This window comes from Stenella coeruleoalba (genome assembly GCF_951394435.1).
Source record: "Stenella coeruleoalba genome assembly, chromosome: 8".
Lineage (NCBI taxonomy): Eukaryota > Metazoa > Chordata > Mammalia > Artiodactyla > Delphinidae > Stenella > Stenella coeruleoalba.
This window is the reverse complement of record NC_137154.1, coordinates 69,391,282-69,409,463: the sequence shown is the minus strand read 5'-3', so window position 1 is coordinate 69,409,463 and position 18,182 is coordinate 69,391,282. Positions and strand designations below refer to the sequence as shown.

The following is an 18,182-nucleotide window of genomic DNA, read 5'->3' as shown; positions in this document are numbered from 1 at the left end:
TTTTTATAGTGAGTTGTATGAGCTGTTTATATATTTTGAATATTAACCCCTTATTGGTTATATCATTTGCAAATATTTTCTCCCATTCAGGTGTTTGTGTGTTTTTTGTTTGTTTTTTTTTTTGTCAATGGTTTCCTTTGCTGTGCAAAAGCTATTAAGTTTACTTAGATCCTATTTGTTTATTTTTGCTTTTGTTTCTTTTACCTAAGAAGACAGATCAAAGAAATCTTGCTATGTTTTATGTCAAATAGTGTTCTGCCTATGTTTTCTTCCAGGAGTTTTACAGTTTCAGGTCTTACATTTAGGTCTTTAATCCATTTTGAGTTTATTTTTGTGTATGGTGTAAGAAAATGTTCTGATTTCATTCTTTTACATGTAACTGTTCAGTTTTCCCAGCACCGTTTATTGAAGAGACTGTCTTTCCTCCACTGTGTATACTTGCCTCCTTTATCATAGATTAATTGACCATAGGTGCATGGGTTTATTTCTGAGCTCTCTATTCAGTTCCATTCATCTTTGCGTCTGTTTTTGTGCCAGTACAACGCTGTTTTGATTACTGTAGCTTTGTAGTATAGTCTGAAGTCAGGGAGCATGATACCTCCAGTTTTGTTCTTCTTTCTCAAGATTGTTTTGGCTATTTGGGGTCTTTTGTATTTCCATACAAATTTTAAAATTATTTGTTATAGTTCTGAGAAAATTGCCATTGTTTTGATAGGGATGCATTGAATCTGTAGATAACCTTAGCTACTTTGGACATTTTAACAGTATTAATTCTTTCAATCCATCTTACCATGGTATATCTTCCCCTCTGTTTGGGTTGTCTTCAGTTTCATTGAAGACAACAGTGTCTTATAGTTTTCTGAGTACAGATGTTTTACCTCCTTAGGTAGGTTTATTCCTAGGTATTTTATTCTTTTTGATGTGATGGCAAATGGGATTGTTTCCTTAATTTTTCTACCGGATAGTTTGTTTTAGTGTATAGAAATGCAATAGATTTCTGTATATTAATTTTGTATCCTGCAACTTTACCAAATTAATTAATGAGCTTTATAGGTTTTTGCTGGTATCTTTAGGATTTTCTTTGTATATTATCATGCATAGTATCATGCAAGCAGTGACAATTTTATTTCTTCCTTTCCAATTTGGATGCCTTTTATTTCTTTTTCTTCTCTGATTGCTGTTGCTAGGACTTACAATACTATGTTGAATAAACGTGGCAAGAGTGGGAATCCTTGTCTTGTTCCTGATCTTAGAGGAAATGCTTTTAGCTTTTCACCATTGACTATGATGTTAGCTGTAGGTTCGTTATATATGACCTTTATTTTGTTGAGGTATGTTCCCTCTATGCCCACTTTCTGGAGTTTTATAATAAATGGATGTTGAATTTTGTCAAAAGCTTTTTCTGCATCTGTTGAGATAAGCATATGGTTTTTATTCTTCAGTTTATTAATGTGACATATCATATTGATTTTCTAATGTTGAACTGTTCTTGCATCCCTGGTATAAATCACACTTGATCACGGTGTATGATTGTTTTAATGTATTGTTGGATTCGGTTTGCTAGTATTTTTAAAAATTTATTTATTTTTATTTTTTTGGCTGCGTTGGGTCTTCATTGCTGCATGCGGGCCTTCTCCAGTTGCGGCAAGCGGGAGCTACTCTTTGTTGTGGTGTGCAGGCTTCTCATTGTGGTGGCTTCTCTTGTTGAGGAGCCCGGGCTGTAGGTGTGCAGTCTTCAGTAGCTGTGGCTCATGGGCTGTAGAGTGCAGGCTCAGTAGTTGTGACACATGGACTTAGTTGCTCTGTGGCTTGTGGGATCTTCCTGGACCAGGGCTCAAACCCATGTCCCCTGCATTGGCAGGTGGATTCTTCACCACTGTGCCACCAGGGAAGCCCCTGTTTGCTAGTATTTTGTTGAGGATTTTACCTCTATGTTCATCAGTGATATTGGCCTGTGTTTTCTTTTTTTGTGATATCTTTGCCTGGTTTTGGTATCAGGGTGATGCTAGCCTAGTAGATGAGTTTGGAAGAGTTCCTTCATCTGCAATTTTTTGGAATAGTTTCAGAAGGATAGGTGTTAATTCTTCTCTAAATGTGTGGCAGAACTCACCTGTGAAGCCATCTGATCCTGGAATTTTGTTTGTTGGGAGTTTTTAAAATTACTGATTCAACTTCATTACTGTTAATTACTCTGTGGATATATTTCTTCTTGCTTCAGTCTTGGGAGATTGTACGTTTCTAAGAATTTGTCCATTTCTTCTAGGTTGTCCATTTTATTGGTATAAAGTTATTAGTAGTAATCTCTTATGAGCCTTTGTATTTCTGTAGTGTCAATTGTAACTTCTTTTTCATTTCTGACCTTATTGATTTGGGCCCTTTCTGTTTTTTTCTTGATGAGTCTATCTAATGGTTTATCAATTTTGTTTATCTTTTCAAAGAACCAGCTCTTAGTTTCATTGATTTTTTTCTATTTTTTTAAATCTCTATTTATTTCTGCTCTGATCTTTATGATTTCTTTCCTTCTAATTTTGGTTTTTTTGTTGTTCTTCTTTTTCTAGTTCCTTTAGGTATAAGGTTAGGTTGTTATTTGAGTTTTGTTTTGTTTGTTTCCTGAGGTAAGTTTGTATTGCTATAAACTTCCCTCTTAGAACTGCCTTTGCTGCAACCCATAGATTTTGGATCACTGTGTTTTCTTTGTCTCCAAGTATTTTTTTTATTTCTTCTTTGATTTCTTTACTGACCCATTGTTTGTTTCATAGCACATTGCTTAGCCTCCATGTTTTCGTGGTTTTTGCAGTGTTTTTCCCTTATAGTTGATTTCTAGTCTCATAGCATTGTAGCCAGAAAAGATGGTTGATATGATTTCACTTTTCTTAAATTTACTGAGACTTGTTTTGTGGCCTAGCATGTGATCTATCCTGGAGAATGTTCCATGTGCACTTAAAAAGAATGTGTATTCTGATACTTTGGGGTGGAATATTCTTTATATATCTATTAAGTGCCTCTGGTCTAATGTGTCATTTAAGGCCAGTATTTCCTTATTGATTTTCTGTCTGGATGATCTGTCCATTGATGTAGTGGGGTGTTAAAGTCCCCTACTCTTATTGTGGTACTGTCAATTTATGCCTTTATGTCTGTTAATATTTGTTTTATGTATTTAGGTGCTCCTATGTTGGGTGCATATATTTAGTGATCAAATAAGTAAGTACCTGTGAAGCAAAAAGCATGGGTCCTTAACCCCAGTCCCCTGCCTGTCTCACAGGTTGAGCTAGTGCCTGTGAAGTACTTTGTCAATTGTGTATATGTGAATTACTAACATTATCAAATGTGAAAAATCTGGGACTCTGACCCAGTCTTGGCATTCATTTTATTTGTTGTTTTCCTTTAAGTAATTCAAAACTCACTAAAATATTCTAACTGATCAAAAGGATATAAAATGAAATGTAAAGCTTTCTTCCACCCCAGACACACAGTCCCCTCCCCAAAGACAACCATGGCACCTGATTTTTAGAATACCCTTTGGGAGATGTTCTGTGCATTTTATGGTTAAATGTGCAGATCTCTGTGTGTGTGCGCACACGCATATATACATATCATTAGTTTATTCAAATGGAAACAGTCTCTGCACACTGTTCCGCTCTGTGCTTTTTCATTATTTTTGAGATCATCTAATATCAATGCATATAGATCTACCTCATTTTAAAAGTGCCGCTGTAGTATTCCCAAGTGTGAATATTGATAATTTATTTAACCAGTTCTGACTTAATAAGAGATATATATTTGATCTCTGCTCCTGATTCCTGACACAGAGCTCCTAAAAAACCTAGTAATTTCCTGGGTGATAGCAGCGATAGGACCATCTTTTGTTATAATATTTGGTCTTAGTCCCTGGTTCCAGACACATAAGCTTCTAAGACCCTTGGATTCTCCAGAGTGATGAGTGGGTTTTTTTGGGGGGTTTTTTGGTTTTGTTTTTGCAGTACACGGGCCTCTCACTGTTGTGGCCTCTCCCGTTGAGGAGCACAGGCTCCGGACACACAGGCTCAGTGGCCATGGCTCACGGGCCCAGCCACTCCGCGGCATGTGGGATCTTCCCAGACCGGGGCACGAACCCGTGTCCCCTGCATTGGCAGGCGGACGCTCAACCACTGCGCCACCAGGGAAGCCCAATGAGTGTTTTTTCGATTGTTAATGATGTGACTCTTAGAAGATGAGGGCTCGTTTGCAGAGAAACCAACCATGTGATTAGAAAGTTGTAATTTTAGCCCCATCCCAGGAAGGGAGAAGGGCTGGGGATTGAGTTAATCACCAATTGCCAATGATTTAATCATGCCTATGTCATGGGATCTCCCCAAAAAACCCTAACTGAAGGGAGTTGGGAGAGCTTCTGGGCTGCTGAACACATGGAGGTGTTGGGAGGGCAGTGTGGCCCAAGAGGACATGGGGGCTCCACGCTCCTTCCAACATACCTTGCCCTGTGGCATCTCTTCCATGTGGCTGTTCCTGAGTTGTATCCCTTATAATAAAGTGCTCATAGTAAGTAAAGTGCTTTCCTGAGTTCTGTGAACTGTTCTAGCAAATTATCAAACCTGAAGAGGGTGTCATGGGAACCTCCAATTTATACCCAGTTGGTCAGAAGTATAGGAAGCCTGGACTTGTGATTGGTGTCTGAAATGGGGAGCAGTCTTGTGAGACTGAGCCCTTAACCTGTGGAGTCTGCACTAGCTTCAGGTAGTAAGTGTCAGAAGTGTTCCTTGTGGAGTAAGAAACAGCTTTCCTTTACCTATGAACACATAGGTCGTCACCAGTCTTTTGCTACTGCAATTGACTATGCTGTGCTTCAGTGACAATATGTACACTTATAACTTTGCATCTATGTGCCCTTATTACTTGTAGGATAAGTTCCTAAAAGTAGCATTTCTAGGTCAAGAGGTATGTGCTATTTAATATTTCTATAGGTTTCAACATGTTGCCCTTCAAGCAGAATATACCCATTTATAATCCCCACGGTAATGATTGGGTATAACTTCTGCACACTCGTGGCAACATAATGTTATCAAACTTTCTCATTGTTCCCTGTCTGATAGCAGCCAAGTCATTCAGCTTTCCCAGCCCGGGTTTCACTGAGCTGTGATAAATACGTATGACAGCTAGTACTTAACAAGGGTTACCAGTAGAAACGGTGTCTCTTGCTATTTTGGAGTGATTTTTCTGGTTGGGGTACAAGTACAGGAACCCGATGAAGGAAAGCAGCCTGCCAGCCTCGATCTAAACCTGCATCTGTCCATTTTGTTTGGGTTTGGCTGATATCTGGGTGACTTCCCAAGGCCATTATATGGCAATATGGGGGAGGGGGAGGAGCTCCCTCAGGGAGGAGCTGAGCTCTTTGATCTCTGAGTAACCAGGCACCAAGAGGGGGAATTACTACCTGAGCTAACAGGAGAGACAGGTACCCTGTAAATTGTATGCAAGTGTCGGTCATCAACACTAGTCATGGCATCTAAACCTGAAAGCCATTATTTGGGGTTTCTGTGTTGGCCCCTCATGAAGCTGTGTGTCTGAAATTCCAGGCTCGCTTGTTTCAGGAATGGCAGAAGTTAGGCAGGGACATGGATATATTAGTTGCAGCTTAAAACCATCCCATTTCTCCTCCTAGCTATTTGACTCTCAGCAAACTTGGGGCTGGGAAAGGGGTCTTGCCAGCTCTCCCTCAGCCAGACCTGTTGCCCCCTCAACGCAATACAGATCCAACCCCTTACTTTCCTGATCTCTCCAAATGGGCAGCAGTTCAACAGGCAGGACATACATATTTGTTTATTTTATTTATTAAAGGAATTTTGCCTTTTTTAAAATTTATTTATTTATTTATTTATTTATTTATTTATTTATTTATTTATTTATGGCTGTGTTGGGTCTTCGTTTCTGTGCGAGGGCTTTCTCTAGTTGCGGCAAGCAGGGGCCACTCCTCATCGCGGTACACGGGCCTCTCACTATCGCGGCCTCTCTTGTTGCGGAGCACAGGCTCCAGACGCACAGGCTCAGTAATTGTGGCTCACGGGGCTAGTTGCTCCGCGGCATGTGGGATCTTCCCAGACCAGGGCTCGAACCCACGTCCCCTGCATTGGCAGGTAGGTTCTCAACCACTGCGCCACCAGGGAAGCCCTGTTTGTTCTTTATTCATTCTTTCATACAAGCATATTGTGAGCACCTATGAAGTGCCAGACCTGTGCTGGACACTGGTGTTTCTGAGATGAATCGGAAACGAGTTCTCCCAGCAAAGATCTCACAGTCTAGGGCAGATCTGCCACGCACCTGTGTGCTTCCTGCTGCTCCCACCACCCCGTCTCCCCAGTCCAGGCCAGAGACTGGCCCAGGTCTGGCCACACTCAGCACCTTAGGCTGTTCCCACCTGTTTGGGCTCCAGCCATGAGCTCTCCTGAAGGTGCATAGGACAAGCACATGCGGTGAGCCCAGGACCGTGCAGGTGAGGTGTGTAGATGATAAAACTGTGAATTCTGCTGCCAGATTGCCCTTCCTGAAGCCCAGTTTAGAGCATGCCATGCTTCTACTTGAATGCCATCCTAGGGCCTCACTGCCCGCAGATAATTCCTTCGGTTGATCCCCAGCCTGTGACAGATTCCTCATGGTATAGCCCATCTTTATTTCTTACTCACCAGGTCCCAAACATGAGGATCCATCATGCTCCTCTAGGTGGGCTCATTTTTTTCTTAGCTGGGATTGCCCTTCCTCCCTTTCAAAATCTTATTCTTCAGGCTTCTCTGGTGGCGCAGTGGTTGAGAGTCCGCCTGCTGATGCAGGGGACACGGGTTCGTGCCCCGGTCTGGGAAGATCCCACATGCCACAGAGCGGCTGGGCCCGTGAGCCATGGCCGCTGAGCCTGCGCGTCCGGAGCCTGTGCTCCGCAACGGGAGAGGCCACAACAGTAAGAGGCCCGCGTACCGCAAAAAAAAAAAAAAAAAAAAAAAATCTTATTCTTCAAGCCTCAACTGTAATGTCTTCCCCATTCCCCAGCTCCTGCAAACATCCTGGCTTATTATCGGGACAGTTGAAGAATACCCTGATTTCCATCTCTACTCAGCCACTTACTGTGACATTGCACCAACTACCTAACCTCAGTGGCTTGACCTTGCTCCTCTCTAAAACGGGGGTGATGATATACTCTTCACCAGGCCAGTGCCCACGAGCCTGTGCCCTGCCATGGAGGAAGCGTGGCGAGTGTGGGGCTGGGCTCAATCACTGGTGGGCGGTCCCCACTAAAAAGGGGATGCGGTGAGATTGCTGACTCAAGCGAGATGTCTTCGGAAGGCAAAGGGTTAAGGGAAGAAGGGCTTTTGTCCTCTCTGTCTACCCAGAGCTGGCTGTCTCTACACCCCCACTGTGGAGCCCCCTTGGGTGCCTCAGAAATCAGCTGTTGTCTACCTTAGCGTTTTCTCTTTGCTCTTCAACGTTTCTTTGAGTCTCAGATGGGGTGACCAGCTGTCCTGTTTTGCCCATGACTGTCCTGATTTTAGCACTGAAACTCTTGAATCCTGGGAAGACTCTCAGCCCTGGGCAAACCATGAGGGTTGGTCACCTGAGGTTGGTGACACACTGACAGAGAGGGGTGAGCAGTGGGGACTGCAGCTCCTGGACGGGTACCTTGTGCTCAGCCCCGCTGGGCCTTACATGTGTTGTGTCCCCTCATCCTCACAGCCCTCCTCCTGAGGTTTCCCAGTCCTCATTCCACCGCGGAGGAATCCGGGGCTCTCAGCAGTGAAGGCGCCGTCTCTAGGTCTCGACAGCTAAGAGGTCCCCAGGGTGAACCTGTGTGGATCTTCCCACATCAGATATCTCCACCGCACCTCACCGCACCTGGAATAACCCTTTTGTGATGTGACTCATCACTTCACCAACCTGCTCCAGTACGTCTGAATTAGGACCCCTAAACTAGGCTTTCTGACTTCTAGTTTAGTTGCCTACGGTCTCGATAAGGATGCTGATGACTGACGATGGTGCTTGTTTCCTGGTTCTCATCTGATGATCACACTGGCTGGATAAGTGGCTTTCCAGATAAGTGAGATGAAAATGAGTTGTCCTGGGACTTCCCAGGTGACGCAGTGGTGAAGAATCTGCCTGCCAATGCAGGGGACACGGGTTCGAGCCCTGGTCGGGGAAGATCCCACATGCCGCGGAGCAACTAAGCCCGTGCGCCACTACTACTGAAGCCTGCGCACCTAGAGCCCGTGCTTCGCAACAAGAGAAGCCACCGCAATGAGAAGCCCGCGCACCGCAACAAAGAGTAGCCCCTGCTCGCCGCAACTAGAGAAAGCCCGCGCAGCAACGAAGACCCAACGCAACCAAAAAAAAATAATAATAATAAATTAATTAATTTTTAAAAATGAGTTGTCTTGATTAAGGTGTATCCTCCATGGCAGGCAATATCTGTCTCCCCTTTAATTGATGCTGTTGTCCCCCCAAATTGTGGTATGAACAGTATTAACCTTTATTGTGATTTCAGGAGATATATCCTTCTTAAATAATACATTTTTAAAAGCAGCAAAATGCTACCTCTGTAATTTACTTGTAAGAAAAGGAGTAAGGATTACTCCTTTTAGGTTAGATTAGAGTATTAGATTCCAGCCTGTTGCTCAGTAGCTGGCTTCACCTGCCTGGTACTTTCTCTTTGATTAGTTCCCAAGGGGTGTCACCAGCTCTAGGAAATCAGGCTTTCCAGAAGCCCTTTGGTTCAGGTTCCAGTGACTTCTGCCCTACTAATGTCTTCAGTTACGTGACCTCTTCCTTAAAGGAAGCATTTACATCTTTCTGGGAAATTGGTAGAATTTAGTTTTTCTCTTCTCTCCACATAGAATTCAAGTAAAGATGAAAAGCAAGGTAAACTTTTAAACTTTAAACTTTGCTCACCAGATATCTTGGTCTAATCAGGAGAACTTTAAATGATTTTTAAAACATTGTTTTATTATCAATGTAATCAATGTGAAAATGCAAAATGATATAAATGTATAACTTGGAAAATTTCTGGTGCCGTCCAATCTCTAACGGATAATCCCTGTTAATATAGCATATATTACTCCAACACTTTTCCATACTAAATATATACATATTAGCACATAGTTACACAAATGTAAGTAAGATCATAGCATATTGTTTTATTTTTTTTATTTTTATTTTTTTTTGCGGTACGCGGGCCTCTCACTGTTGTGGCCTCTCCCGTTGCGGAGCACAGGCTCCGGACGTGCAGGCTCAGCGGCCATGGCTCACGGGCACAGCCGCTCCGCGGCATGTGGGATCCTCCCGGACCGGGGCACGAACCCGTGTCCTCTGCATCGGCAGGCGGACTCTCAACCACTGCGCCACCAGGGAAGCTCTATAAATTTATTTTTTAACTGAGTAACATGTCATAGACATCTTCCCTTGTCTGCACAAAGTTCATTCTTGTTCATGGCCGCCTGGCATCCATTGTACACGTAAAATCTAATTTATTGCACCAACCTCCTTGAGTAGAACACTTGAGCCAGGTCTGACTATTGGCCTAGCCACTAAGTTTCTCTGGACTTGTTCGGGAATGATTTTAGCATGAGGTGCAGGAGTGGTTACTCATTAATTCAACTTTTTAAACAGTTGACAAGCAGTTTGCCTTTAAACTCTTGGAACTGTTCATGTTCCATCTTTGCCACAGACCATTTATTCCAACTTCTATGTGTCAGGAAGAAGAGGAACTCTTTGTGCCTAAAACCTAGTTAAATGCCTGATTAATTTGTCAGATTAGGAAGAGGGTTTTCTAGTCAAAAGAAAATATAGAAGCTAACAAGGACCAGTTGGCCAGCTTCCAGCTGTGTCAGCATCTGAGAAACTTGGGCATGTTATTTTTTTTTTCAGTTTTGCCATTTCTTGGGACAAGATAACTGAAAGGCTCAAAATGGAGGTCCCTAAGGCTATTAAAAGGGCTGCTAGTCTCCCAGGAGACTGGTCTGTCAGTAACCTTGACTAACACGGTTAACACAGGATGTACATGTAATACAAATAGTTGATGATCGAGATTTGTCATTAGTTCTAAGTATGGTTTTCCAAATCTGACGGTAATCATAATCCCAGCTGCTCATATGTGAGGTCAGGGAAATCAGAAAATATAGATAAATAGATGATAGATCAGTAGTCACCAAGTAGAGTGGAAAAACTGTGGGTTTTGAAACAGACAGAACTGCATGCAAATCCCACCTTTGCCATTTCCTAGCTACATGGGCATGTTGCTGACTCCTGTAAAAAATAAAAGAGAAGGATTTTAAAATACATAATAAATAGATAATAAAGCAATGGACACATAAAGCCTTAAGTAAATTACAGTTCTCTTTGCTACGTGTGTATAAGCTTTTAGATGTGCCTAATTTTTCAAACCACCCAAGCAGCAACATTTCTATCAGATCGGCTCACCTTCTTGCTGCTATAATTAGTCATTCACTTATTCATTCAACAAACGTTTATTGGCCAGGCATTGTGCTGGGTACAGGGAACACTGAGATGAAGAAAGTACCTAATTCCTGCCCTCCAAGAGCTGACCTGGAACTTGACCTCTGTTTTTTACCTGAGAGAGAGAGAGAGAAAAAGCAAATGTGACAAAATGTTAATAATTGGTGAGTTTAGGAGAGGGTATATAGATGTTAATTGTACTTGGCTTTCAATCTTTCTGTGAGTTTAACATTTTTTAAAATAGGGTTGGGGACAAAATATTTTTCTGTTATGTGGCAGCTGTAATTTTTTTTTTTTTTTTTTTTTTGGCTGTGACGGTTCTTAGCTGCAGCATGCGGGATCTTCATTGCGGCATTCAGAATCTTTCGTTGAGGCGCACAGGCTTCTCTCTAGTTGTGCTGTGCAGGCTCAGCAGTTGCGGCACACGGGCTGTCTAGTTGTGACGTGTGGGCTCCAGAGTGAGTGGGCTCGGTAGTTGTGGCGCACAGGCTTAGTTGCCCCATGGCATATGGACCTTAGTTCCCCGACCAGGGATTGAACCTGTGTCCCCTGCATTGCAAGGCAGAGTCTTAACCATTGGACCACCAGGGAAGTTCTGGCAGCTATAACTCTTGAAAGCCATTATTACCTCCCAGTTTTTCAGCATGGAACTTATCGGATTATCTCCAGCCACTTAGCCGAGCATTAGGAGAGGGATGGTAATGGGATATCCTGGGGATGGGAGAGGACAATGAGAAAAGTCTGGAAAAGTAACAGGCATGGTTACCTGGAGCCACACAGCAGGGGCCCAGGGGCAACTGGGCACCCAAAGGGTGAGGGGCTAAACAGGAAGTAGAAGTGGAAACAGAGGCATGGGCTCCAGCTTGAATCCTGCCCTATTCACTATCCAGTCTCCAGCCAGCCCTGACGGTTCTCTGTGTGGGGAGGGTGGAGGTGGAGGGAATCTGTCACATTCTGTACCCTTAACTGCCAACCACTGACCTTTGACTTGAGCATAGAGGTTAAATATCTGACCCTTGGAGTCAGCAGCCCTTGTGTGGATCTCAGCCTTGCAGAGTCAACCTGGACAAGCTACTTAACCCTGTTGACACTGAAGTTTCTTATATCCTTGATGGAATTGTAGTGGGTTGTGTGACACTTTAATGACGTGGCGTGTGTAAAGCAGTTGGCGCAGGGCCTGTGCATGGTACCTACTTAATAAAATATTTCATGACATATATTATCTTAGCCAGTGGCTCTACTGTTCATCTACACACTCGTGCAGAAATCTCGGCTTCATGCCTCTTTGCCTCGCCCACTGCCACAGCTAGTTATCAGCACGTTCTGTCATCTTTACTTCCAAATGCATCCTAAATCAGACCACCTTTCACTGTCTCCAAGGCTATGTCTCCATCTCCTATCTAGTCTCTGCGGCAGCCACCTGACTGTTCTTACTGCCTCCACTGTGGCCCCCTCACCCCCAGATGCTCTCCACAGCGGACTTTCTCAAGCTTAATGGAGAATGTCACCTTCCCACCTAAGCCTTCCTATGGCTTCCCATCGCCCTTGAGTAAAACCCACCCCTGACTCTTACGTCTTGACCCAAGTCCTGCCTAGCTCTCCAGCCTTGTCTCCTGAACTCGCCCCATGGCTCCCTGCATCCCGCGTTTTGGCCTTCTTTCTGTCCCTCAGACATACCAGTTCACTCTCACCTCACTCTCTGTAGTTGTTCCCTCTGCCTGAAGCGTGTGTCTTCGCGTGGCTACCTCCTCGACCTCCCTGTCGTTTGGGTCCCGGTTCATTTCCTCAGCGAGGTCCTCTCTGACCATCCTGTCTCATGCTGTGTACCACCTCCATCCCCACCTGCCACTAGTACCCTATTTTATTATCTTTAAAGCAGTTGTTATCTAAAATGATCTCATGTGTTTATTTAACCCTTGTGTGTCTCCCTTATACAATGGAAACTCTAGGGAAGAGTGAATAGTAACCATGTGTTTTGTTCACTGTCCTAGCTTGGGCTGCCATAACAAAATACCACAGACTGGGGGCCTTAAGCAACAGAAATTTATTTTCGCACAGTTTGGGGGCTGGAAAGTCCAAGATCAAGGTTCTGGCAGGGTTTGGTTTCCGACGAGAACTCTCTTCCTGGCTTGTAGACAGCTGCTTTCTCACTGTGACCTCAAATGGTCCTTTCTCCATATGAGCCCATGGAGAGAGAATGAGAGAGAGAGAGACTTTTCTTATGAAGACACCAATCCAGGGAACTTCCCTGGCTGTCCAGTGGTTAAGACTCCGCGCTTCCAATGAAGGGGACTCAGGTTTGATCCCTGGTTGAGGAACTAAGATCCCGCATGCCATTCGGCAGGGCAGGAAAAAAAAAAAGACATCCAACTGGAGCAGGGCCCCACCCTTATGACGTCATTTAACCCTAATTACTTCCTTAGAGACCCATCTCCAAATACAGCCACACTGGGGGGTTAGGGCTTCAACATAGAAAATGGGGGGGGGATACAAACATTCAGTCCATGACATTCACCATTGTAGCATCAGCATTGGAACCTAGAAGAGAGCCTGGCATGTGACAGGCACTCAGTAAATGCGTGCTAAATAAATGAATGTGTTACAGAAGTTCACTCCACTGTGAGTCCATGTGAGTGGTGCCAAGTCTAGCACTCCATCCCGCAGGTCAGGGCGTGTCCCTGTACATTCCCCAGGCAGCCATCAATGCCACGGTGGAAGAGGACATCCTGCTGTCGGTTGCATACTCCTGCCACGGCATCCCCACTATCGAATGGAAGTATACGTCCAACTGGGGAGTGCAGAAGATCGTGGAGTGGAAGCCAGGGACTCAGGCCAACATCTCCCAAAGCCACAAGGACAGGGTCTGCACCTTCGACAACGGCTCCATCCAGCTCTTCAGTGTGGGTGTGAGGGATTCCGGCTACTACGTCATCACGGTGACCGAGCGCCTGGGGAGCAGTCAGTTTGGCACCATCGTGCTGCACGTGTCGGGTAAGACACCCCCAGGGGCCCCGGCGCCTCTCAGAACTGTGAGTGTGCGGAGGCCGACTTCACGATATTAAAAGAGACGTTATCTCCCCCTCCCCTCCCCCCGCCCCGTAGAGATCCTCTATGAAGACCTCCACTTTGTCGCTGTCTTCCTTGTTCTTCTCGCTGCCGTGGCTGCAGTGTTAATCAGCCTCATGTGGGTTTGTAATAAGTGTGCGTATAAATTCCAGAGGAAGAGAAGACACAAGCTCAAAGGTAATTCTCTGGGCCTTGTGATAATCGATTCATGGCTTGGATGGCCAAAGGTGGCCCTTGTCATCTTGTTCTCACCAAGAAACCACCCCCGGCCGATTGGCAACTCATGGATGTGTCTTTTGCTTTGCAGAAAGCGCAACGGAGGAGATCGAGCTGCAAGATGTGGAGTGTTAGCCAAGGCTGGGCCCAGTTACATTCTTACCTCAAGAGGAAAACGTTATCTCCCAACGAAAGGAGCAAACACGGCCAGTCCACCCCGAGCCTCTTGTGCCACACACTGGTTCCTGATGGGACAGCTGGATGTTGGCAAGGTTGACCGCCTGAGCTGGACTCTGGATTGGATGAAGGCAGTTCCAGTGGCATGGAGTTCAAAGAGGAGAGGGGTGGAGGCTCTGAGCCAGAGCTGTGCTTGGCCGCGGCTCCCGGGCCATGCGGACGCATCCGCGGTGACCCCGTGCAGGCCCTGGCTGCTTCCTCACTACGCTCTGCTCTGGCGGGGTGATGGCCATTGGAGGGGTCCCCGTACCAGAGGCCAGAGTATTTCCGGATCACGTGTGCAGCCAGCACCACAACAAGCTCTCTGTGCTCCGGTCTTCTCTGCCTGTGGCCTCCTCCAGCCCGTTGCTGTGGGAGCTACTGTGAGAGCTGAGGCATTAGAGCACCTGCTCAGAGCAGGGGAAGGACCCCCCACCCCCCACTCCGTGGCCTGGAGCTTTAGGGAAAAGAGTTTAATTTGTTCTTCGGGGACCAGCATTGGGAACAAGGAATAGGGAGAAAATTATCTTTCTCGTTCTCTCTTACTCCAATGTTCATTAGATTTTCCCCTTCTACGGCCCCAGCGTAGGCCAGTGTGAGGAACAGTTCATCTCCACCATGGGCAGAGTCTGGCTTCCAAATGGCCTCCTGACAAGCTGGGTGACACTACCTGTGTGAAGGCTGGGCCTGCACGGTGGGAGGGACAACTGGAAAGTCAGCGCGGGCTTCGAATCTGTCCCCCTCAGCCACTCACACTTCCTGTCAAGTCAGAGCCTTGCTTGCTGCCAACTGGGCTGAGGAACACTTGACCCTCACCTACCTCACCCTCAGCGTATCAAGTGAGGCCCACAGTAGCACAGAGCACTCCGAGCAACGGAAGGAAAGCACGAGGACTCTTCCAGAGCCTAGAAAGCAATAAGCACTATGTTGAGTCCTGGAAAATGTAAGATACCCTGGGGTATTGGGGCTCCAGGTGAAAGTGGGGACTGGATCACAGCCGGCCTTGGTCGTTATTCTCTGAAGTTGTTGGCCACCGCGTTTGCCTGAGTTTCTCCATCCCAGCTTCCTTTCGGCAAGCTCTAAAGCAGGCGTGAATTTATCTTCCTTTCTCTTTTCCCTCTCCAACATTCTTAGCTACAGATCAAAGGTACCATCCCGATTATTGGTGGAATTTGAGCTTAGTAGCTGTGTCCCCAGCCCTCAGCTGCAAATTTACCCACACAAACATGGAGAGCCAGAACATTCTCTTCTCCCTCTCTTCAAGTCCCCAATGTCCACATCTTTTCCAGAAGTTACCTGGAGACGTTAGTATGAGGCTTTTTTTCCCTGAATACTGAATCCGGGATTACAGGAAGGGATCTTTTGGGGCTATCAGTGATCTAGAGCAGAGCTCCAAAGGCACTACTTGACTCAGAAGGTGAGAGAGCAGTTGATCTACACGACCGATTTGTAGCCTAAGTATGTGACACACAGAAGGGTCTCACCTCAGGCCACCTCCTGGACACGTGTGTAAACACACACACCTGCACCCTTTTCCCTGGACAGCAATCAGAGGAACCAGACCTATGCCACGAAGGATGGGTTTCTTATACTGGTCTCCAGTGCCGGGAAGAAGCAGGATAGGTGCCAGAGAGGGTCAAGGATAATCTGATCATTTCTTCGTCCTTTATCACACAGCACACCCATCAGCAGGAAACCGGACTGCATCTGGGTAGCTGCTAGAGCCTCTGTCCTCTTGACACTACCTGCTTTCCAGAACTCTACCTCTCAGCTTATGAGAAGTCAGGGGTGGTCATCTTTGGAATAAAAGGAGAAATGGAAAAGAACACCCAGCGAGAGGCACAAACCCAGATGTAAATTAAATCTGTGCCCCGCCCCGCCCCAAATCTTCATGGAAGTTTATTCGCTCAGCTTTCCGTGTCTTTATTTTGCACTTTTAAGCTCCCCCCATCTTGAATATTCCTGTGGAAAGTTCTTGATTCTTGAGCCTGGGGGTTTTGTCTATTTAAAAAAAAAAGAAAATGTTAAATCCTAGAGGTTTAGCCACTGAACATGTTAAACTATAAGTTATGTTTCAAGCTGTGAGGAGGGAAAAAAAAAAAGTTTTAAAGACTGAAATAAAGCCTGCAAACAAAGCTCTGGCCCTTTGTGTGTGAGCCCATCCCTGCGGAGAACTCAGAGGCCCTGGGAGAGGTTTCCATCAGCTGTAGACAGAAGCAAAACCCTCAGCCACAGCCAGGGACCTGACAGGTTTTTTTCATGACAGTGGAATTAATCACATTGATTCTAGCCATAAACATTCTTCAGCAATTCAGAAAAGCCACACTTCATTAGCGCCATTATTCTTCCCTGTATTGTAACCAGAAGACTAATTTGAAGTTTTTCCTTCCGGAATGTGACTTGTGATTTAATAGAGTCCTTCCTGCTTCTAGAAGGGGCTGAAACGAGGATGCGGCAGTTGTTATCACCTCATTCAACGGATGCCAGAACTTTCGTGCTTTGTCGACAGAATGTCCTTTCAGAGATTGTGATCTAAGAAACCCAAAAGGGACACACAGTTCTTTCTCATTTCATGGTGTTCCAGGTATGCAAGGATTGCTGCAACAGAGCACCCCTGTCCTCTGGAGCCCGCATGAGATGCTAAATACTCCACAAGACTTCACGCTTGCTCTGATTTGAAATGGTACCACACAAAGCTGAGGAGCTAAGGCAGTGAGAGATAAGAAGGTTACCAGGATATCTGGCTCAGTGCAGGGATGTAGAGACAAGCCCTGAGAGAGGATAGGGTTTGGAAAGGCTAGATAACTGTAACGAGGGCAGAGAAGACGTGGCAGAATAGAATGTTAGGAGATGGAACCAAGAGGAACCAAATGTGATGGGGTGAAACCCCAGGGCCCAGATGCAAATACAGCCCCCTTTGACAACAGGGGAGGGGAGACTGGGGGAAGGGAAACCCTCTCTCTGTCATCAGCCTTTATATATCCGGCATGTTTCTTCGCCCAGTTTCCAGGGAAGCCTCAGATGCCTCTAGTTTACTGAAAGCAGAGCAGATTCCTGTGGTAGTTGATAGTGTGTCGATCCAGAGCTCAGCTTCTATTAAGGGACAGTGCAAGTCTCCAGCACATGCACCTCTCTGCACACCCATAACCCATCCCCACTGTCAACTTTTCCAAACCCTGAGAACATGGGTACTGAGTCCACTATTTCCACTGCCTTTTATTTTATTTTAATTTTTTTATTAATTTTTTTTATTGGAGTGTAATTGATTTACAATGTTGTGTTATTTTCAGGTGTACAGCAAAGTGAATGTTATATATCAGTTATATATATATATATATCTCCATTGTTTTTCAGATTCTTTTCCCATATAGGTTATTAGAGAATACTGAGTAGTGTTCCCTGTGCTATACAGTAGATCCTTATTAGTTATCTATTTTATATATAGTAGTGTGTATATGTTAATCCCAATCTCCTAATTTATCCCTTCCCCCCATGTTTCCCCTTTGGTAACCAGAAGTTTGATTTTGAGATCTGTGAGTCTGTTTCTCTTTTGTAAATAAGTTCATTTGTGTCATTTTTAAATTAGATTCCACATGTAAGTGATATCTCCACTGCCTTTATTTATTTTTAAAAATATTTATTTATTTATTTATTTGGCTACGCCAGGTCTTAGCTGCAGCACGCGGGATTTTTATTTGCAGCAGGCAAACTCTTAGTTGCGGCACGTGGGATCTAGTTGCTCCCTGACCAGGAATCCAACCCGGGCCCCCTGCATTGGGAGTCTTAGCCACTGGACCACCAGAGAAGTCCTTCCACTTCCTTTTCAACATTAGGAGGGTGTTTGGTTTAATTACAAAGGGGATGAATTGTTCTTTAAAATTAAAATGATATTGGAGTCCGTATATAAAGTAAAAAGTAAAAGTTCTCTCTCCTTTTTTCCTATGCAATAGTTAAATTCGGGTGTATCCTTCTAGACTTGCTCACGCATATATGGAAATATCTGTCTATATATACATGGACCACAATATACAGATTTAATCTATTTTCTTTTTAGGCAAATGGGATTCTATTATACACATTACCCTACAACTTGCTTGTTCTCCCTTAATGTTTCTTGGGCATTATTTCATGTCTCTGCCTATTCCTAAATATTCTTATTGCCTCCACAATGCAATTCATAGCATGGATACATTGTAATT

General features: G+C 44.8%; 1 protein-coding gene across 1 annotated transcript in view; it reads left to right on the top strand.

Annotated features, from left to right (window-relative positions):
• The window catches only part of VSTM5 (V-set and transmembrane domain containing 5), a gene marked incomplete at its 5' end in the record, with an annotated part of 28,797 nt that extends 14,385 nt beyond the window's left edge, over positions 1–14,412 (top strand). The window contains 3 exons of the mRNA XM_079929701.1: positions 13,150–13,476; positions 13,588–13,728; positions 13,859–14,412. Of these exons, the coding sequence (XP_079785827.1) occupies positions 13,150–13,476; positions 13,588–13,728; positions 13,859–13,902 (512 nt within the window). The 3' untranslated portion in view covers positions 13,903–14,412. The remainder of the gene's footprint in view (positions 1–13,149; positions 13,477–13,587; positions 13,729–13,858) is intronic.
• Between the last annotated feature and the right edge of the window lie 3,770 nt (positions 14,413–18,182).